The 22,591-nt window shown below is 42.2% G+C and overlaps 1 protein-coding gene across 3 annotated transcripts; it reads right to left on the minus strand.

Moving 5' to 3' along the window:
- Positions 1–27: 27 nt before the first annotated feature.
- Positions 28–20,548, minus strand: zgc:193801 (uncharacterized protein LOC564476 homolog). 3 transcript variants are annotated; one of them, XM_055874121.1, is made up of 8 exons: positions 20,366–20,548; positions 19,776–19,974; positions 19,376–19,566; positions 18,940–19,113; positions 17,424–17,582; positions 17,080–17,217; positions 15,977–16,069; positions 28–1,311 (listed from the first exon to the last, which is right to left on the minus strand). In XM_055874121.1, exons 1-8 carry the CDS (start codon positions 20,378–20,380, stop codon positions 838–840), a joined length of 1,443 nt encoding a protein of 480 aa, XP_055730096.1. In that variant the 5' UTR covers positions 20,381–20,548; the 3' UTR covers positions 28–837. The 3 variants fall into 3 exon arrangements, with proteins under 3 accessions (XP_055730096.1, XP_055730095.1, XP_055730094.1); XM_055874120.1 differs by having other exon boundaries at positions 17,424–17,574; positions 18,914–19,113; XM_055874119.1 differs by having other exon boundaries at positions 17,424–17,577; positions 18,914–19,113.
- Between the last annotated feature and the right edge of the window lie 2,043 nt (positions 20,549–22,591).

Raw genomic sequence — 22,591 nt, forward strand, 5'->3', positions numbered from 1 at the left:
TCAGATCCCTGACAGAATGACAAAGAATTCTTCACATTGTTGTTTTCTTTATTCAGCAACTACAAATTAATGTCAAGGGATTGCTTTTCATTTGTCTACAACTTTGGGATGAAAAACCATGCCTGAATACCGGTAAGCAATAAACTACACAGTAGCTTTGTTTTGTCATTTTCTCAAATAAAGCAAATTCATAGGCTTGAGATGTACTGTTGTATCCGATATGATTTGTAGACTATGTACTGTATACATCTTATGCAAGTTAATGAGCAACACATTGTATAACAAACTACAATTGCATAGTGTGACAAGTGGCTGTCTCGTCAAGACAGATGGTTAGTTACCTCCAGTCTGTAAAAAATAATGTTTAGTAGAACAATGGAACCAACTGTTGAACAAATAAGCTTTATGAAAACATTGGAACACATTGCAAAAACTTCAGTCAGAACAAAATAACATGACTTGGTTATTTGCTTTGAATAGGTCTAATTCACTGCAGACCGTCATCCTTCATGAAGCTTCTAAAACAGAGCTAATGTACAGAGCAGACTGGTAAACAGTAAGTCAGTAGGTTTAGTGGAGTAGCATTATGTACAGCTTACACACTGCAGGGAGTGGAGGATGCATTGACTTTCACAGCCATGTTAGGGACTGGTTTCTCAGTTGAGGTTTTCCCACACTGCTGTACCGTGCCTGGCTCAGTCTGCAGCAGACTATTAGAACCCCGTGTGGGAAAGTTACCCTCCCTTAAAGAAACTCACAAGTACTACCAGGAAAAGACTGGAGAGAGACAAAAGGAAAAACAGATGAGTAATAAAGACCACCGACCACTCTATTATCTCAACAGATGCGTTGCAGTTTGGCTTCACTCTCCCCCCCGGGTTCCTCTTTGGGGCTGCGCTTCCTTGACGATTTCTCCTCCCCCTCTTTGTCTTCAAGGGATTCTGTAGCATTCTTGAAGGGCTCTGCCCCAGAGTCAACACTGTCCAGCTCAGGGACCGATGATTCCTCATTCTTCCCAGCCACCAAACATGCATCACCCGATATCGGTACCAAGTCCCCTGGGTCAGGGCCCATCTGAACCACCACCATGGTTAATGCTTCTTCCTCCCTCTCTACCCTTGTTTCAGTCTGTTCCTCCTCAAAGAGGGCCATCTCCCCAGGGTGAGTGGCTATCTCACCAACCAGGCTGACTGTGAGCTCTGTGTGGCCGTTGACGGGCGTTGTTCTCTCAGCCTGCCGTAGAAGCTCTGTCCTCAGCGAGGCTAGCTGGGTGTGGATGAGAGTGCGGTGTTGCATCTCCAGACTCTTCACCTGCCAAACAGAAAGACAGGCATCATCAGTGGTCAAAGAGTCTCATAAGCCCTATTTGCGCGGAACTAGTATTACTAGAGAACGTTGATTATGTTATTAATTACCCCAATGTCTGTTATTCAAGAGGACGATTCAGACGGAATTCATTTTCCAAACTGCCCCCTTTAATTATAATTTTTTTCAATAAATTGACAGTTATGACAGAAGCCTGGAGTTTTTTTTCTTTTCTAGGAGTGAAGATATTGCAACAAGTCCACACGATAACATGGCTATACTGATAACTCAAACTTGGTTCCCAAGTTTTTAAACCATGCCAACCATTTTTGGTATAGTGTCGCCATAATATTTGAATTGAGGAAGTGTGATCATATTCTTTAGGATATTTTAGCGAATCGCAGTAGAAGACATCCTAAATGCCCCCCAGTCTTCAGATGTGAGCCGAACAGCACACTTGCACTTGATATGTGTTGTTAGGCTATGACTAGAAAGTGAACTTGTCATTTCCAAACATTTAGCTCAGTTTTATGCTGCTTTGCAATCTGTTAACAGCAATGTTTCTTTTAATGTTGTTTTTTATGATGCACTTGGCAATGTTCAATTCCTTCGCATAAAACAAACAAAAGCATTCACTGTGAAAGTTAATACATGTAGGTCCTTCATATAAAGGCTATGCACAGCACTTCGTTCAATTTATAGAATCAGTTATGGTTTACTTGCTCAAACCGCGAGCAACACCCGTCAAACTCAGAAATATTTCTCAAAACACAGGGATGTCAATTCGCACGGGGGAACTAATATTGTCAGAGGAATTTAGAGTTTGCCAAAAAAATGAGTTATTCTGTCTGAAATTGTTACTCTTCTGCCATGTAAAATTACTGACAGATTCGGAAGGGACTAAAATGACAGATGTGGTGTATTGTGTTCGTGCACTTAATTATATCACCCGACCTCCCCCAGTAACACTAATCCCGTCCGAATAGGGCTTTATACCATCCAACGACTGTCAGTGATGTTCAGTAGATTTATAAAAGGATGGCTCCAGGGAAGCTACATGTATATTGGTATACAAGCATTTTACACAAGAAACCACTTTGCTTCAGTGGGCAATAAGGCCCTTTGACATTCCAGCTCGTGAATACTATTGAAGCTCAGTCATTTTTTACTAACCATACAGAATATGCATAGCTCTGTAGATTTTCAAGAGGCTCTTCTAAGAGGCTTTACGCATTGTTTTTAATCTGGCATGTGATCTTGAGAATATTCAAGAACAGGGGTTGGAACCAGTCCAGGAAACTAGGGCTGTCCCGGACCAAAAAAATAAGTGGTCGACCAAGAGTCTGTTCTTTCGACCAATCGATTGGTCTACATTTTTAACATGTATTTTTTCATATATTGACACATCCTATGTATTTTAATCAAATCAACTATACTCACTGAGCTTGTCTGATGCTTTAAGCACACGGTTTGATTAAATAATCAAAACACACAAATGACTAGAGGGAGTCCTACCAGCAATTTATTTGATTGTGCCGGGTTCAGTCTTGCTGTGCTGTGTAAGAAAAAAACAAACAGGGAGTGACAGTGACTAGCACCCGTTGTCTCGCTCTCCTCCCTGCTGCAGCGACCACCACAGAACATAAAAAGTGTTTATCGCGCTGTCCGTGTTTCTGAAGCTGCAACATAATTACAGCCATCTGACTGAAAAGTTCTGTTTCCGAAATCCCTCGTTTAGGAAAAACATTCCCTATTCTCTCAACCCTTGCTCTTTTTACGTGACACATGTATGCATCGCATGCACGTGACCAAAGACCTATTCACACAGAACTGCGATTAATCATTCATTTTCTCAAATTTGGTACTAAATAAAGATTTTTCCATTTTAAAAAAAGCAGTGTATTGAGTAATAGGCATGTAGGGAGGGACTGAAAACAAAAATATTTCAGTATCAGAATGTTTTTAATGGCATATTCACCATAAACAAATTAAATACAAAAGACCTGGAACTTACTAATGCTCCCAGTAGGTAGGTAAGTAAACACACAAAATTATAGTTCTCCCAATTACTGATTGGAGGGTTGGCTATAAGAAGAAAAATGGATACAAAGAACATAAACCTATACAACAATGTCAGGAATCCCTCAGAACGTTAACCTGTGACCATACACTTCAGTCATCCTCCTCCATTTCTTTTCACTGAGCCAATTGCAAAGACAAACAAGCCCGCTGACATTTTCAGATGATAAAGCTGCTCTTCTTGTGTACAATATGCCCAGAGTGTGAAAACCTCTCACAAGGTACTGATGTAACAGGCGTTGCCAGGTACCTTCGTGCAATGCAGGCCAGCCTGGTGTGCCCCTGCATGCTGTGACCGCCACTGTAGTGGACAGTCCTCCATGTTGATGCTGGGCTCTGCTTTGTAACACTCCACACATTCAATGGATTCCTCCTCTTCATCAGACTCAGAAGAACTCAACTAAAGGCAGCTTTTGTCTTTGGTGGCTATGACTCTGTTGCTTTATCCAGTTGCTGTGCAGTCCTCTCTTCCTTCAGCACTCGACCCAAGGTTTAAGGACCTGAAGTGCCTTCCCAAACCTCACCCCTCTCAGGTCTGGGAAGGTACTTCAGGTCCTTAAACCTTGGGTCGAGTGCTGTGGCAACCTTCAGCCATGCTAGGTTGGCGTTTTCCTTGCATTTCTCCAGGTCTGTTGTGAATGTCAGCATGAATCTTATCATTTAGGCAGGGTCATCGTTGGAGCTCTCAATGACCCGAAAGAGATGACAAAGCAGGCAACACCACTGAGCAGGAAATGTACATCTCTCCTCCCAGAAGTTCAGTCAAGTATCTGCAGTGAAAGATCAATCAAAATAACTTGTCAATTGTGAGAGACTTATGCCCAGACTCTCTCACACACCTTATAACACTAATAGTGATACAAAGAATATTACCTGCAGGGCTCCAGTAGTGTCTCCAGCTTCTACAGTTTCTCCAGTTCAGCTGTGGTTGGCATGGTTCTCTGTTGGTTGTTGGTGATCTCTGTGGTTGTTGGTTTCTGTGGACACGCGTTACCAATTCCAGAGTGGAATTCCATCTTGTTGTGTGCCAGTGACGCCTTCAGTCCATTTGCTGATGTCCTAACTCTGCAGCATTTGGTGGGCTGTGTTTGAAATGCCTAACAATTTTTCACCATTTAGCTATGGCATTGTCAAACCCTCTGTTCTGTAGGGACACTGTGATGGACCTTTGGAGACTGTGCGCGATGCAGGGCAGGTGTTCAAAAAGGCATATGTCTGGCAGCTGCAATCATGTTCCGTGCACGGTCTATGCAAACGGTGGTAACTTTGTTTCAATGTTCCACTGCTTTGCTAGAGCCATGAAATGCCCGGCGCACGTTTCAGCATAGTGCCTCTGTCTTCACTACAGCCAGAGCGTGTGAATGCAGTTTCCATTGATGTGGTGCGCAGTAACTCAGCCTTGCAGTAGATGCAAATTACTTTGGTTTTATACACAGAGCTATCTGGGAGTGATTTGAAATTGAATTGGCCATTTAAAAGCCCCTTACTAGCATTCTCCATTATTCAGTCATACAAGTAGCTAGCAAGTAAAGTGTTTGTCAAACTAGCGCATCGGCTGTGCAGTATCCTGAATTTCCACCTGTCTGACGTGCCCAAAGTAAACTGCCTGTTACTCAGGCCCAGAAGCTAGGATATGCATATAATTGGTAGAATTGGATAGAAAACTCTGAAGTTTCTAAACGTGTTAAAATAATGTCTGTGAGTCTAACAGAACTGATATAGCAGGCGAAAACGGGAGGAAAATTGATCCGGAATTATTATTGTTTGAGCTCGGAATGACTTCCAATGCAATGCTATTGAAAGATCTAATTTCTGCCTCCCAGATTGCAGTTCCTATGGCTTCCACTAGATGTCAATCTTTATACAAGGTTTTAGGCTTTAAAAAGAAAAAAAAGTATTTGTAGTCACTCCAAGTTGAGCGCCAGGGCAAAAGTATTATTTTTGCGAGCGTGAACGTGGGAGCGCTCTTCGTTCTTTTCCTCTGCTATTGAACATAGTAATCTCCGTCTGAAATATTATCGTTTATTTAGATATTAGACAACCTGAGGATTAATAAAAAACATTGTTTTACTTGTTTGGACGAACTTTGCTGGTAACTTTTTGGAATCCTTTGTATGCATGTTGAAGGACTGGATTATTGAATTCAATGGCGCCAACTAAACTGCGTTTTTGGGATATAAAGAACAACTATTGAACAAAACAACCATTCATTGTGTAGCTGGGACCCTTGGATTGCAAACAGAGGAAGATCTTCAAAAGTAAGTGATATATTTTAAATCGCCATTTGTGAATTTGTGTCGCCAGTGCTGGTGTGAAAGATTTGTTGACATGGGGCGCTGTCCTGAGACAATCGAATGCTATGCTTTCGCCGTAAAGCCTTTTTGAAATCTGAAAACGCAGTTCGATTACCAAGATTCTAAGCTAAAGAATCATATATGACACTTGTATTTTCATGAATGTTTAATATTACGATTTTGTATTTTGAATTTGGCACGCTCCGATTTCACCGGATGTTGTTGAATTTGATCCCTAATTACTAGAGAAAGTTGGTTATGTAATTATTACTCCAGAATGTCCTTTATTCCACGGGATTCATTTTATCCAAACTGCACCCTGTAATTCTTTATTTATTTTTTACTCCAATAAAAATTGACAGTTATGACAGAAGCCTGGAGGTTTTTATTCTAGGTGTGAAGATAAAGCATTTCAACATGTCCAGCTGATAGGGCCACACTGATAACTCAAGCTTGGTTCCCAAGTTTCTAAACCATCTTTCCTATAGTGTTGCCAAAATATGTAAATTAAGGAAGTGTGATTATAATCATTAGGATATTTTAGGGATCCGCAGTATGTCCTAAATGCCCTCCAGCCTTCAGATGTGAGCTAAACCGTGCGATTGCACTTGAGATGCATTTTAAGGCTATGGATGAAAAAGCTCACCTATAATTTCCAAATGTTTAGTTCCGTTCTATGCTGCTGCTTTGCGATCTATTAACAGCAAGGGTTGCATTAAATAGGCACAATATTTTTATTATCCATTTGGCAATATTCAATTCATACGCACAAAACATATAAACAAAAGCATTCACTGTGCAAGTTGATACATGTAGGCCCTTCATACACTGCTCAAAAAAATAAAGGGAACACTTAAACAACACAATGTAACTCCTAATCAATCACACTTCTGTGAAATCAAACTGTCCACTTAGGAAGCAACACTGATTGACAATAAATTTCACATACTGTAGTGCAAATGGAATAGACAACAGGTGGAAATTAAAGGCAATTAGCAAGACACCCCCAATAAAGGAGTGTTTCTGCAGGTGGTGACCACAGACCACTTCTCAGTTCCTATGCTTCCTGGTTGATGTCATGGTCACTTTTGAATGCTGGCGGTGCTCTCACTCTAGTGGTAGCATGAGACGGAGTCTACAACCCACACAAGTGGCTCAGGTAGTGCAGCTCACCCAGGATGGCACATCAATGCGAGCTGTGGCAAGAAGGTTTGCTGTGTCTGTCAGCGTAGTGTCCAGAGCATGGAGGCGCTACCAGGAGACAGGCCAGTACATCAACAGACGTGGAGGAGGCCGTAGGAGGGCAACAACCCAGCAGCAGGACCGCTACCTCCGCCTTTGAGCAGAAGGAGCACTGCCAGAGCCCTGCAAAATGACCTCCAGCAGGCCACAAATGTGCATGTGTCTGCTCAAACGGTGAGAAACAGACTCCATGAGGGTGGTATGAGGGCCCGACGTCCACAGGTGGGGGTTGTGCTTACAGCCCAACACCGTGCAGGACATTTGGTTGGCAAATTCGCCACTGGCGCCCTTCACAGATGAAAGCAGGTTCACACTGAGCACGTGACAGACGTGACAGAGTCTGGAGACGCCGTGGAGAACGTTCTGCTGCCTGCAACATCCTCCAGCATGACCGGTTTGGCAGTGGGTCAGTCATGGTGTGGTGTGGCATTTCTTTGGGGGGCCGCACAGCCCTCCATGTGCTCGCCAGAGGTAGCCTGACTGCCATTAGGTACCGAGATGAGATCCTCAGACCCCTTGTGAGACCATATGCTGGTGCGGTTGGCCCTGGGTTCCTCCTAATGCAAGACAATGCTAGACCTCATGTGGCTGGAGTGTGTCAGCAGTTCCTGCAAGAGGAAGGCATTGATGCTATGGACTGGCTCGCCCGTTCCCCAACCGTGAATCCAATTGAGCACATCTGGGACATCATGTCTCCCTCCATCCACCAACGCCACGTTGCACCACAGACTGTCCAGGAGTTGGCGGATGCTTTAGTCCAGGTCTGGGAGGAGATGCCTCAGGAGACCATCCGCCACCTCATCAGGAGCATGCCCAGGCATTGTAGGGAGGTCACACACACTACTGAGCCTCATTTTGACTTGTTTTAAGGACATTACAAAGTTGGATCAGCCTGTAATGTGGTTTTCCACTTTAATTTTGAGTGTGACTCCAAATCCAGACCTCCATGGGTTGATAAATTTGATTTCCATTGATAATTTGTGTGATTTTGTTGTCAGCCCATTCAACTATGTAAAGAAAAAAGTATTTAATAAGAATATTTCATTCATTCAGATCTAGGATGTGTTATTTTAGTGTTCCCTTTATTTTTTTGAGCAGTGTATAAAGGCTCTGCGCAGCACTTAGTTCAATTTATCAGATCAGTTATTGTGCAAACCGCGAGCAACACCTGTCAAACTCAGAGATTTCTCTCAACACAGGGATGTCAATTCGGACGGGACTAAAATAACAGATATGTAATTATGTGCACGAGCACAAAACACAACTCCACCTCCACCTCCCCTAGTAAAACCAATCCTGTCCGAATACGGCACAATAGGGCCTGACCTATAACATTACATAATCACATCAATAAAATCGTTAAAACAAACTCTGAAAACCGTAGATAGCACTACTGGGTGATCGGAATAGTCGATCGATCAATAATAAAATAATTAGGGTTGCAAAGGGTCGTAAACTTGACTGTAAATTTCCGGAATTTCTCATGGGAAGTTAAGCCCTGGAATTTTGCTTAAACTTATCAAAAAAGTTCACTTATAACAGTGCACCTTTTGTTGTTGGATACACATAAGGCAATTCTAGGTCTTGTGGCATATTTTGGTTAAACTATCCCCAATTCAATGGAATTGCAACTGTCTGCATGCACAGTGCACTCTTCCATCACATGTACAGCTGATTCTCAAGATCTTACACGCTAATGAGATACTATTGAGCCAAGGACTACATGCTTTCTGGTAAGTTTTGATTACAATATTGGGTGGGGTGAATATATTTTATATGACATACAATATTTTTTCGTAACTAGTAAATAGTAGCCTATAGCAAAGTGTGTTTAAATCATTTATAGCTTGTTAACAATTTCTGCTAGTTAGTATTTGCTACCTTGTGGGTTTTAGCTTGCTTGAGCCTGCTAACTGAGTGTTAATTTACCTATTTCCATACATGTTTCATTTAAAAACATTTATCTTCCAAAGGAGTTGTTTAATCAAACTGCTTTACTATTTATCTATCTATACATGGAATTGTTTTTTTTTTTGTTTTTGTTTTTTTTTACAATTTCCCCCCCTAATCTCTACAGGAAAATGCCACGGGCACTATCTGATGTGTGGAGACATTTCACTGCAGCGAATGTAGAAAGAAAAGCTGTCCACAGCTTTAATGTGCCAAATCATGTGAAGAGTGCAACAAAGATGCAGAATCATCAGAATAACCCCCCCCCCCCCCCCATGGGTTGTGCCGTGGCGGAGATCTTTGTGGGCTGTACTCGGGCTTGTCTCAGAATGGTAAGTTGGTGGTTGAAGATATCCCTGTAGTGGTGATTCCTGGCTGTGCTTTGGCAAAGTGGGTGGGGTTATATCCTGCCTGTTTGGCCCTGTCCGGGGGTATCGTTGTATGGGGCCACAGTGTCTCCCAACCCCTCCTGTCTCAGCCTCCAGTATTTTATGTGTCGGGGGGCTAGGGTCAGTCTGTTATATCTGGAGTATTTCTCCGGTGTCCTGTGTGAATTTAAGAATGCTCTCTCGCTTTCTCTCTCGGAGGACCATGCCTCAGGACTACCTGGCCTGATGACTCATTACTGTCCCCAGTCCACCTGGCCATGCTGCTGCTCCAGTTTCAACTGTTCTGCCTGCGGCTATGGAACCCTGACCTGTTCACCGGACGTGCTACCTGTCCCAGACCTGCTGTTTTCAACTCTCTAGAAATAGCAGGAGCTGTAGAGATACTCTGAATGATCGGCTATGAAAACCCAACTGACATTTACTCCTGAGGTGCTGACCTGTTGCACCCTCGACAACCAATGTGATTATTATTATTTGACCCTGCTGGTCATCTATGAACATCTTGGCCATATTCTGTTATAATCTCCACACGGCACAGCCAGAAGAGGACTGGCCACCCTTCATAGCCTTGTTACTCTCTAGGTTTCTTCCTATGTTCTGGCTTTTCCAGGGAGTTTTTCCTATCCACCATGCTTCTACACCTGCATTGCTTGCTGTTTTAGGCTGGGTTTCTGTAAAGCACTTACAGATATCAGCTGATGTAAGAAGGGCTTTATAAATAAATTTGATTTGATCTGGCCAAGTGTATAAAGTTCCCTCAGTGCTCACAACAAGCAAACTCTTGACAAAAGTCCCTCTACTTCTAGTTGTGGTGAAAAATTATGAATCAGACACCTTAACGATAGCAACAGCTCATGGTCCTCCTGGAATAAGAAGTAGTCAGAGGAACGTAGTCAGAGAAATACTGATGAATGTCTTGCTCGAGCTGTGTATGCAACTGCTTCACCTCTGACGCTCACAGGCATGTCTGTTGGAAGAGATTTCTGAATGTTCTTCACCCAGCATACACCCCTCCAACCAGACATGCTTTATCTACTAATTTGCTGGATGCAGAGTTCAACAGAGTTCAAGTGAAGGCCAAGCGAATCATAAAGAAAGCAGACTGTATTGCAATCATTTCTGATGGGTGGTCGAATGTTCGTGTGCAAGGAATAATTAACTACATCATCTCCACCCATCAACTAGTATTCTACAAGAGCACAGACAAGGGACAGACACACCGGTCTCTACATTGCAGATCAGCTGATGCAGTCATCAATGACCTTGGACCACATAAGGATATTTGCACTGGTGACATACAATGCCGCGAACATGAAGGTTGCTTGGTCTAAAGTGGAAGAATCCTACCCTCACATCACACCCATTGGCTGTGCTGCTCATGCATTGAATCTGCTCCTCAAGGACATCATGCCACTGAAAACAATACACTCTACAAGAGAACCAAGGAAATGGTTAGGTATGTGAAGGGTCATCAAGTTATAGCAGCAATCTACCTCACCAAGCAAAGTGAGAAGAATAAGAGAACCATATTGAAGCTGCCCAGCAACACCTGTTGGGGTGGTGTTGTCATCATGTTTGACAGTCTCCTGGAGGGGAAGGAGTCTCTCCAAGAAATGGCCATATCCCAGTCTGCCGATTTGGACAGCCCCATCAAGAGGATCCTCCTGGATGATGTATTTTGGGAGAGTGGTAAGCAGCCTGAAACCTATAGCAGTAGCCATTGCAAGGATTGAGGGAGACAATGCCATCCTGTCTGATGTTCAGACTCTGCTTGCAGATGTAAGAGAATAAATCTGTACTGCCCTGCTCACTTCACTGTTGCTCTAAGCAGAGGAAACTGCAGTTCTGAAATACATCAAAAAGGATGAAGACATCTGCCTGAAGCCCATACACGCCGCAGTGTACATGTTGGACCCCAAGTATGCTGGCAAGAGCATCCTGTCTGGTGCAGAGATCAACAAGGCCAATGGTGTCATCACTACCGGGTCTCGCCACCTTGGCCTGGATGAGGGCAATGTTCTTGGCAGTCTGGCGAAGTACACTTCCAAGCAAGGGCTTTGGGATGGAGATGCAATATGGCAGTCGTGCCAACATATCTCATCAGCCACCTGGTGGAAGGGACTTTGTGGATCTGAGGCTCTTTCCCCTGTTGCCTCCATCATCCTCCAAATCCCACCAACATCAGCCACCTCAGAGTGCAACTGGTCCTTGTTTGGGAACACACACACACACACCAAAGCACGCAACAGGCTGACCAATACAAGGGTTGAAAAATTGGTGGCCATCCGGGCAAATTTGAGCCTGACAACGAGCCATCCTCAACAAGGTTGGAAAGTGACAGTGAAGAATAGGCCCCAGAGTCTGATGTTCAAGAGGTGGACATTGAGGTCCAGGGAGAAGCCATGGAAGCCTGAGAGGAAGACAACCAAAGCTTTAGTTTCTAGACTATCCTTTTACAGATGTATGTTGAAAATGTTTTTGGGAGATGCGATTAATCATTCAATATTCCCTTTTGTTGTTTCCTTATGATAATGTCTCCTTATGATAAGGTAAAAGGTTTGTTTGTCTCCATATGATATGGTAAATATATCCAATGCAAAAAACATCTACATTTAAACATTATTAATTTGCATATGTTTCCAGTAATTCCCATATACTCCCACAGAAAGTTTCCACCTCTGAATATTACCCAAAATGTGCAACCCTAATAATAAATACCCTGCAAAAATTAGTATTTTCAATATGTAGAAACAATGACAATAGAAAGGTTCAGAACTTTTCTGAAACATCACAGCACAGTTGAAAAGGATAGGTCAAATATAAATCCAATATGGATGGTGTTAAGAGATAGATGGGTAGAATGGAGCTGGAGGTTGGGACTAATAACAAGATAACTAATGTAAAACATACTGTGTCCCAAAAACATATATAGATTGTGACACTTTTGTGAAAGAGCAAAGTTTGAAAGATATGGCAAATAGAAATCAAACCGGATGGACATCAGAAATAGATGGGACAGGTTGAGGAAGGACAGGAGTAAAAACAAAGGAAGTCGATCAACTGTAAAATAGACTGTCCATAAAATGTATAAGCTGTAAGTAGAGGTCTAAGCATTGTTCACTAGTTCACTCCAATTAGGGTTAGAAAGTTAAAGGAATATATACATACACATACAGTCAAAAGTTTGGACACCTATTAATTCCAGGGTTTTTCTTTATTTTTGCTATTTTAGAGTTACCAGCCTCAGAAATAAATCACTGACAGTGTCACCAGCAAAGCCCCCCCACACACAAACACACCTCCTCCATGCTTCACGGTAGGAACCACACATGCGGAGGTAATCCGTTCACCTACTCTGCGTCTCACAAAGACACGGCAGTAGGAACGAAAAATCTCACATTTGGACTCATCATACCAAAGGACAGATTTCCACCAGTCTAATGTAGCTTGCTCGTGTTTCCCTGCCCTAGTTGGTTGAAATAATGCCAATAGTGTGCAAAGCTGTCATCAAGGCAAAGGGTGGCTACTTTGAAGAATCTAAAATATATTTTGATTTGTTTAATACTTTTTTGGTAACTACATGATTCCATGTGTTATTTCATAGTTTTGATGTCTTCACTATTATTCTACAAGGTAGAAAATAGTTTAAAAAAAACAGAATGAGTAGGTGTCCAAACCTTTGACTGGTACTGTATGTGTATATGTATGCGTATTTGCAAAAAAGGATATGGGTGATTTGAAGTGATGCAGACAATTACATTGATGGAAGCTACAATATTAAAGCTGATCTACACACCCCCCCCCAAAAAAAACAATATATGCATATATATTTTTATACTCAAAACTGTAACACATGTGACAGCAAAATGTATGCAGAGGATGTGACAAATAAACCTCAAAATGGGGGAATATTAACAGATTGCTCAGGAGTTAAAGGGAAAATCAGATGTGTGGAATTAATGTGACTAATTGTGGAAAATACTAGAGATCAAGAAAAACAAGGTAAGGCGCAAGTGCTGAGTGCATATTATGTGTGCCAAACAGGTGCTGTATAGATTGCAATATAATTTTTCTGACCGTTTGGAACAATGTTAACACTAAATAAAGTATAAGAGTACCAGAGCCTGTTGTAACATTTTTTGTTAAGTCTTTATTACAGCAAAGACTAAAAACATTCGCACTAATTTGTGAATGCAATTTCCGAAATGGAACGGTTTATTTATTGCTTAAGCTAATTATTCAGGGCTCGCTTTATTATTTTTTTAATTACATTTTTAACCCCCTTTTTCTCCCCAATTTCGTGGTATCCAATTGTTAGTAGTTACTGTCTTGTCTCATCACTCCAACTCCCGTACGGGCTCGGGAGAGACGAAGGTCGAGAGCCATGCTTCCTCCGAAACACAACCCAACCAAGCCGCACTGCTTCTTAACACAGCGCGCCTCCAACCCGGAAGCCAGCCGCACCAATGTGTCGGAGGAAACACTGTGCACCTGGCCCCCTTGGTTAGCGCGCACTGCGCCCGGGCCCAACACAGGAGTCGCTAGTGCGCGATGAGACAAGGATATCCCTACCGGCCAAACCCTCCCTAACCCGGACGACGCTAGGCCAATTGTGCATCGCCCCATGGACCTCCCGGTCGCGGCAGGCTGCGACAGAGCCTGGGCTCGAACCCAGAGTCTCTGGTGGCACAGCTAGCACTGCGATGCAGTGCCTTAGACCACTGCTCCACCCGGGAGGCCCCCTTTATTTTAAAACTAAAATGCCTGATTGCATTTCAAATCATGAATGACTCAAATGCCGTGTGATGACATGAACAAATGAATGGTTGATTGATACAGTAGCCTATATATATTGGCATACAGGCCTAAGTTATAGTATTAAGACTAAACAAGGATGTGCCCTTAGGCCTACAGCTCAATGGTGGTTATACAAGGCTGCTATACTAAGCCTACTAATGACATTTCTTATTCTAATAATAATAAGATGATCAAGAAAAAGGAGCATTATTATTATTATAAATATTATTTTTCAGGCAATTTGGAACAGTGTAAACATAAATTAGAAATAATACCAGAGAGGCTGTGTAAAGCCTTTATTACAGTAAAGCAAAGATTAAAAACAGCCCAATTTGTGAAATTGCTTACTTGACATGTCATTGCTTGAGGTGAAATCAGTAGACTATTAAATAAACACGGTCTTATTTCTGTAGATATATTGCTGTTTTATAAAGCCAGGCACATTTAAAAGTTAGGCTATTGATTATATACCTAATAAAGTTTGGGCTTCCCCTCTCCACACTTTTCTTAGATAATAAGGCAAGGGCTGTTTTCTCATCTCCTCATTCTGCTGATGCCTCTGCGGCATTGCTCTCAACACCAATATGCTGGTTAACGTTGCTATTATCCACATAGCAACATGGTCTAGGAAAAGGCGCCAATTCAACAGCGCACTAATGTGTTTCAGAAGCAGAGACAGCGACCGCTATCCAACGAGGGAGAAAGCGCATTTGTTTATAAATACTATTATTTTTATTAGTGTTGCACCATTGTTCTTATGTAATATAACCATATACAATTTCAGTAGCACATGTCTTAGACTGATGGACTGTGCATCCCCACAATGGATCAGTCCACTCAGCGCGAATTAGACAGGTGTCTTGTACACCATGATAGATCTATATTTTTTTTTTGCTACTGCTCGACTAAAGAAATCTCGGTCGACCAACAGCCTATCGACCAAACAATCAACCAGTTGATTAAATGGGGTCAGCCCTACTAGAAACAGAACGAAAACCAGAAAACATTGAACATTTTCAAGGAACAGAAACGAAAGTGATCCATACTGTTCAGGAACAGAACCATTATTTTAAAAGCATGGGAACTGGTTAATAACATTATTTTACGTTCCAGTCATTTTTTCTCGTACCACAAAAAAATGCAACAAAGCGCCTATGCAAACCCTCACTCTGTCACTCAGAAACTTATTCCAGTGTCTGCCTGCAAACTGAAAATCTTTGCCAGTGTGTATGCGTTTAGGCTACCTGCCCCTCCCCCTACGGAGCATAACTGACATTACAATCGTGATTCAGAAGATAGGCAGAAGGATTTTTTTATTAGCTAAAGAATGGATTAACTTTTCCAATGCTAGATAAGGATACCACAGGCCTATCACGTTGTATTTAACTACAAAAAGGTAAGACATGTCTTTAATTCTGGTACCGCTCTGCACACACAAGCTTGTTAGCTAGCTCAAAGGACATTCAAGTTCCTTCATAGAAGCCACTCTTCCATAAGTATAATTATGTGGACCCAAGTCAGATAATGCATGTCATAACAATATTCCCAGCACTTCAAGCATCCTCCTTAACCCACTCTCGATCTCTCCCCACCCGCAAAATTTCAGTTGCATCGTGTGCCATAGGCTACACTAGTCTGTCCATCATGCATGTAAACAACTAGCTTCCCTGCTCTATCCGCACTGATCGGTGATGTAATTTAATGAGCTAAATATAAAAAACTTGATTTCATAGGTTGAAAAGGGAACGATATAAAACCGTAGGTTTTTGGTTTATTTTTCTGGTCGAAACAGTGGAACGGAACAAAAAAAATGGTGGTTCTGTTCAGAACGAAACAATTGGAAAATAATTTCAGTTCTAACCCCTATTTAACAATCACTTAGGATCATCACTACAGTAGCAGTTACAAGTGTCCACTCACCAGCTGATCGATTCTCTGCTGGCTGTTCTCTGCAGAGCGGTACAGCTTTAGCTCCTCAAACATCTTGATGTTGGCCTGCACCACACTGGCTACCTGGGGGCACCTCAGCACAGGGGAGACAACATGGTCACGTCAGAATGGTCTGTTTTCCATTCCACCAAGAATGTCAAATACAGAAAGGATGGAGGACTTACGAGAAGAGACATAAGGTAAGCGCTTTAACTCCCATCTATCCTTCACACAAATACACATTTTTAGAAGATCCACATACAAATCAGTTTCCTCCGCCAAAAATAAATAAAATAAAAAGTTATCCTGATAAGTTAACCATGTCTTTGCTGCTCCATACCGTGGGCAGTGTACCTGCTGATCGAGATTGCGTATCCTTTCCCCGGTCAATTGCTGAATGATTCTGGTCTATACGTTATAGAAATCCATCTTTCACATAAGTGTTTTGCTGCATTTATTGAGTGACTCCCACAACTCTTAATTTTCACACTTTTTTCCCCAGTTAAAACACCCGTAAACATCAGTGCAAAGCCAGGAAAGGGGGAGTGTTGAAAACCATGGGTGTTTTGCCATTTACTAACATTGTGTGCCTGGAGTCTAGAATTGTAAGCATCTCTGCCTTCAGCCTTCTGTCATTGTGTCTACCCTCAAGTCTCTGGCCAGCCAGTGCACACGCAAGGTTTGCTTCTGGGTGCCAAAAATACCTGTTCCTGAACGAGGTCAAAGAATCTCGGCATCTCTGCCTCCATCCACCTCTCCAATCGGCCTCTCCTGCCGCTAAACATGTTAAAAATGAACACATCTATTCTTCACACAGACACAAATTATGACAAGTTCATCATACAAATAAGTTTCTTTCACAAAAAGATATCACGTTAAGTTACCCATTTTTGTACCTGGTCTTTGAGATGCTGTATCTCTCTAGATCTAATATCTATCCTTCACACAAAGTTCACCATACAAAGCATTTTAGCCTACACAAAAAAGCTATCTTGTTTTGATAAACTTTCTTTGAGGTTACATACTGTGTGTGCTGGTCAGTGTACTTGGTCTTTGAGTCTGTATCTCAGCTCACAAGTCTGCTGTTAGTGTACCTGTTCGTTAAGTCTGTGGATCTCTGCCCTTAGCCTCTTCTCCATGGCGTCCTTCTCCTGCCGCAAGGTCACGTTTTGCTGGTGGAGCTCCAGCAGATGCTTCTCTATATGTAGGGCCTGCTCCAGACTCTCCCCGCCCTGCAATAGACAACCACAGGTACACCAAGGTTAGTATCATGGCATGAAGGGGGTAGAGGGGTAACAGAGGTTAGCATTAGGGCATGCAGGCTGCTTGCATAAAAGTATGTAGATTGATGAGGGTTGTAATTGATATTGGTAAGAAAAACATTGGATGCGAGAACTTACTAAAGCACAGTATTAGCAAGATAACTCAATGGAGACACCTGTTCAGAGATAATGCTGGTTGCCTCCTCGTAAATCAGGTTGCCTCCCTGTCCATCTGGGTCCATGAGAACCAGCGTCTGGGTCTGGTCCAGGGTATGCTGGGAAGGCCCCACCTCCTCTTCGGCTGCCACTAGGATCCCGTTGTTCACGCTGCTGTCCTTCAACCAGAGCAGGCACCAATCACCATACAATGACCAGAAACAAGTTACTTGACATATACACCTCCTGTGCTGGGCTTGAGATGAACCTTTTTAACACTGGTGACACTACCGCTATTGAAGATTCAGCGACACCAATATAAACTTTGATAGCACAAGCAACAGGCCATATTGTACAGATCACACAATACAACATACACACTTTACAACACTTCACAATATCAACCCACCACAACCCTCTCTACTTGGGATGTGCATCTATCCCTTTCAAGACAATTTTATAGATCGATAGATGGACGCTGATACAGGAACGATACGTTTTAGTTTGAAACGATTTAGTTTGATGCGATAAGATTCGATGCACTGATATTTGTTGCATAAGCACATTCATTTTCATTTCTAAATTAAAATCTGCTGCTGATGGCGCACATGAACTTGATCTGTGCCCCCCCCCCCCCCCCCCCACACACACCTGATCTGAAATCACCATCTCACTAATTAGTAACTTTTGCAGATTAAAACTTTTAGAGTTTTAATTTATCAATATTTATCATTTACACAATTATGCTATGACATAGCCAATGAATATATAGCACAACTTTGGATTTCACCCGTCTCCTAATCGAATGGTTTAGATCATTTACAAGTTGACAGACTGAGTGAGCTTCTCTTGCGTCGCCCATGCAGTGCGGGTAGCAAGTGATTGTTGTCCTCGTATTGAAATGATCAACTTTACCCTGTATTTCTAAAAAATACCCTATACACTGATTGTTTCAAGTAAAATGTTTGCTGACGGTGAACCTGAAATGTAAATGAATCCAATGTAAGCCCCGTTCAGCATGTAGAGCCAGATGAGAGCCGTGTCTCTGGTGGTAGCTTAGGATACTTTTCTTCCGGTAAAACAATTTAACAGCACATTTGACAATACAAACATTTGAATTCTGAAGGTGATGCGCAAATCAGCAATAGGTCTACCTCTTGTTTGTCAGCACACGAAGCAGCACACAGTTTGACTAGGCTACTAATATTGCCTGGGGTTGTTCGACATGCAAAATGACTTGTAGATCAATGACATGCTTAGCTCGACACTGAAGGACAGGACACAGTTGTCACAAAAGATTAGGTATTTTCCGAAGGTAGAAAGTAATTTGAGGCCAAATCTTTTCGTGAACCAGCGACTTGTAACGTTTGAATAGATTTTCTGACCGATGCGTGCCACATTTGGAACGGTTTGGGGTCCTAGGACCTATGCACATATAACTTAAACATTTGAACCTGGGATAGATGCGTATCGGTGAATTGCTACATCCCTACTATCCACATTTACCCACCACAAATCATGAGACATATATGAAACCTTGGGTTCCACAGTGAGCAGAGTCTCCGTGTTGGCTGTGTTGAGGATTGGCTGCGCCATGATAGTCCCCATGTCTCCCCCCTCCACCCCAGAGCCCGTACACACTTCCAGCCCTCCATAGGCTTTAGGGTGGGCCTCCGGACTCTGGTCATAATACTGTCGGCTGTTCACCTCCTGAATGCACAGGGAGGGGATTGTGAGATATCTGCCTTGGTCCGTATTCACAAAGATTCTCAGAGTAGGCGATCTAATCAAGTATTAGAATTCAGGACTCTTATTGACTATGATTTAAAAGGCCAAAATTCATCCTAGATCAGCACTCCTACTCAGACTATTTTTGTATATATGGAGAATAAGTGCCCTGTCTGTTTACGCTTCATACTCACAGTGTTCAATGGTGAATGTATGTTCTATTACAGTAGTTTGGTGGTAGTACCTGTGTGACCTGTATCTGGAAGGTGGTGTGGGGGTTCCGGAAGTGGGTCTTATAGTGTTTGATGGCCTCGTCTCGGCGGTTGAAGCCGTTTCGGCAGCGGTAGCAGTGCCAGTGTGCACCCTTGAACCTCTTCTCCCCTTTGATGGTGCCCACGATCTCACAGTGGTTGCAGCATCGAAGCACTTTTAGGCCTGAAGGGAAGACAAAAAGCTTGCTGTTAAGTTGTAGGTCCCATGTATTTTCGAACAATCAATAAAAGAGCCTGCCTGATTATTTCTTTAAACATTTTAACTGATTTGAGTGAAAGATCTCTCACTGAAACCTTTTGGCAAAGTCATACTACCACTGAATCTAGCATCTGATGTGTACTTTTATGTATACGTGTTGAAAAGGCTCTCACCAGCAAAGTCGATGCCCTTGTCAACATGTTTAATGCGGTAATGAGCCCGTAGGATAAGAGGGTCGTGATAGGCCTCGGCCACAGTGCAGAGAGGACAGTGCATATGAGTGCCCTTGTCCTTGCCTGAGCAGTCGTCGTCCTGACACAACACTGGGTTGTAGGTGTGCTCTGTGCCCCTGATCCGCACCGAAGGGTGGGCCTGAAACAGCACGGCAAGGAGAATCAGGTAGATTGAGGATAACTGTTGCAAGTTAATCCTCATACAATTGTCATTTTAACAACATTTTTACTGTAGTTAGTAGCTATATTATTTTAATCACTAGTTACATACTGAGCTGAATGACAATTGCCATCCCTCAGTTATTGTTATCGAAACTGGGGCGGGGATCCGGATTTGTTATTGTTTCTACTGCTTATTGACACTTTAAATAGCTTGCTAATCAACAACTTTACAGGCGCTAGTTTGGATGCGTGTAGCAGTTCCAGCTAGCTAACGTTTTAGCTAGATAAAGACTGTCCATCCATCATGTGGCCTTCAAGACTAGACTTGAGACGCTTTAGAAATGTGACTGATCAATCGAAATACTTACAATAAAAGCCGACATTTTATCTGCTGAAGCTGGAACTTTTGTTTAAACACATTCAGGTAAAGTTATCGGTTAATTTTGGTTCAAACAAGCGAGCCAAATCGCATGTTGTGAAGTGTTGTGTGTTGTTCGTCATCTGTGCACTCGTTTTGCTTGCAATGGCGGCGAACGTGTAAGTGCTTACGTTGACAGAGCGTGGCGTAGTTTTTTTTTTTTTTCTGTCGTTTTTTATACAATTAACAAAGAGCATGGAGAGTTTCTAATCCAAGAGGCGCAACATAGCGAGACTTGCGAGATTGCTTGTGAAACAGACCAAGCAGGCCGGGTTAGGAGTTTGAGAAGACAATGAGAGAAGTCAAAAAGGATTCCTTAGTTGTACATTTTCTTGAAATCTAAAGGCACGACCTAGATTCGATCCAATGTAATAAGTAGCTCAACATGTCATTACTAAAGCCTTGTGAAAATGACAAACTGACACGTTTTAATTTTCGTCAAAAACAACTGTATATCGAAGGAGTGCTTTGATTTTACGGCTTGCACATGCGCAATTCGACGCGAGACGACCGTTAGACCCGATTACGTGTTTCTGCGCAAGAGTTTAGCTAGCCACGGTCGGGGATTTCTATTGGAGAAGCAGTTTCTATACGTCTTTATACTAAACCATCTTTGTATAGAGCGTTCCAGTTTGTAGTCCTAAAACCCGGAATGAGATACCTCTGGTTCGTTCAGCTATCCCCATGGAGAAAATTAATGGGCAAAGAATAGTGTTTTCGAATAAACGCCGAAAATAAGGTCTGAGGTTAACACAGGCTTAGGAGACCTTATAAGTTTTGTTCTATAAGATAATAGCAGTCAGTTAACATAGGCTTTATAATTCATATAGGTTATGTGCTTTTTTTATTACATACATTCTTCAGAATTCACAAAAACTGACGTTAGCTGATGAAGATTATATCGTAAAACAAAACGTATGAGATCTTCCACGCCTGTTTTTGCCATATACCTTATTTTCTGCGTTTATCCAAAATCACTTCAAAACACCATTCATTTTCACCATAGAACCCCACAGAGGATCTGTCATAATGCCCATAAAACCTAGCGGTCAGACACGGAAATGGTTCCAATCGTTTTTTCACCATGAATTTTTCCCATTGCAGATTTTAGAAGCACTTCAAATTAAGTATGTGTTTGGTGTAGGCTTACCTTGTGACGTTTTGATAACCGTACAATTCTCACTTGGACTAGGTGAGTTTTATCAATATAATCGGCTACATTTATTTTTTTTAAAGTTAAATGCTAATTAGCAACAGAGAAGACCTCATACAAGACTACAAATTCCTGCAGGAAGCTCCTGCAAGTCATCTCTAGCTGACACAGTCAGCTACATTTCCCCAGCGAGACCTTCTGTGCCCAATCCATGCAGAATCCATTTGTTGTAGTGAAATTAATTGATTAATTAAGTGTTGAACTTCTTCCGTCCCCCTTCTCTCTCTCTTAGATAGCCTCCAACTGTACTTTAGCTAGTAGATACCAAAATATTTTGTTTTACTTAGCATAGATTGTTTTTACAGTATGTCGACTTTGGTATCTATTTCAGACCTTATGGCATTTTTCAAGGATGAGTATGAGCATTAAATGGGGAGAAGACCACTGTAAGCCTGGCCATGTGGAGAAAGCAGCTATATATATATATATATATATATATATATATATATACATTTTTATTTAACCTTTATTTAACTAGGTAAGTCAGTTAAGAACAAATTCTTATTTACAATGACGGCCTACCAAAGGGCAAAAGGCCAACTGCAGGGATGGGGGCTGGGGGAAAAAATGAAAAAAACACATTACGACAAGAGAGACAACACTACATAAAGAGAGACCTAAGACATAGAAAGGCAGCAACACATGACAACACAACATGGTAGCAACACACCCTGACATGGTAGAAACACAACATGGTACAAATATTATTGGGCACAGACAACAGCACAAAGAGCAAGAAGGGCAGAGACAACAATACATCACACAAAGCAGCCACACCTGTCAGTAAGAGTGTCCATGATTGAGTCTTTGAATGAAGAGATTGAGATAAAACTGTCCAGTTTGAGTGTTTGTTGCAGCTCGTTCCAGTCGCTAGCTGCCGCGAACTGAAAAGACTCAGGGATATGTGTGCTTTGGGGACCTTTAACAGAATGTGACTGGCAGAACGGGTGTTGTATGTGGAGG

The sequence above is a fragment of the Salvelinus fontinalis genome, chromosome 21 (genome assembly GCF_029448725.1).
Source record: "Salvelinus fontinalis isolate EN_2023a chromosome 21, ASM2944872v1, whole genome shotgun sequence".
NCBI lineage: Eukaryota > Metazoa > Chordata > Actinopteri > Salmoniformes > Salmonidae > Salvelinus > Salvelinus fontinalis.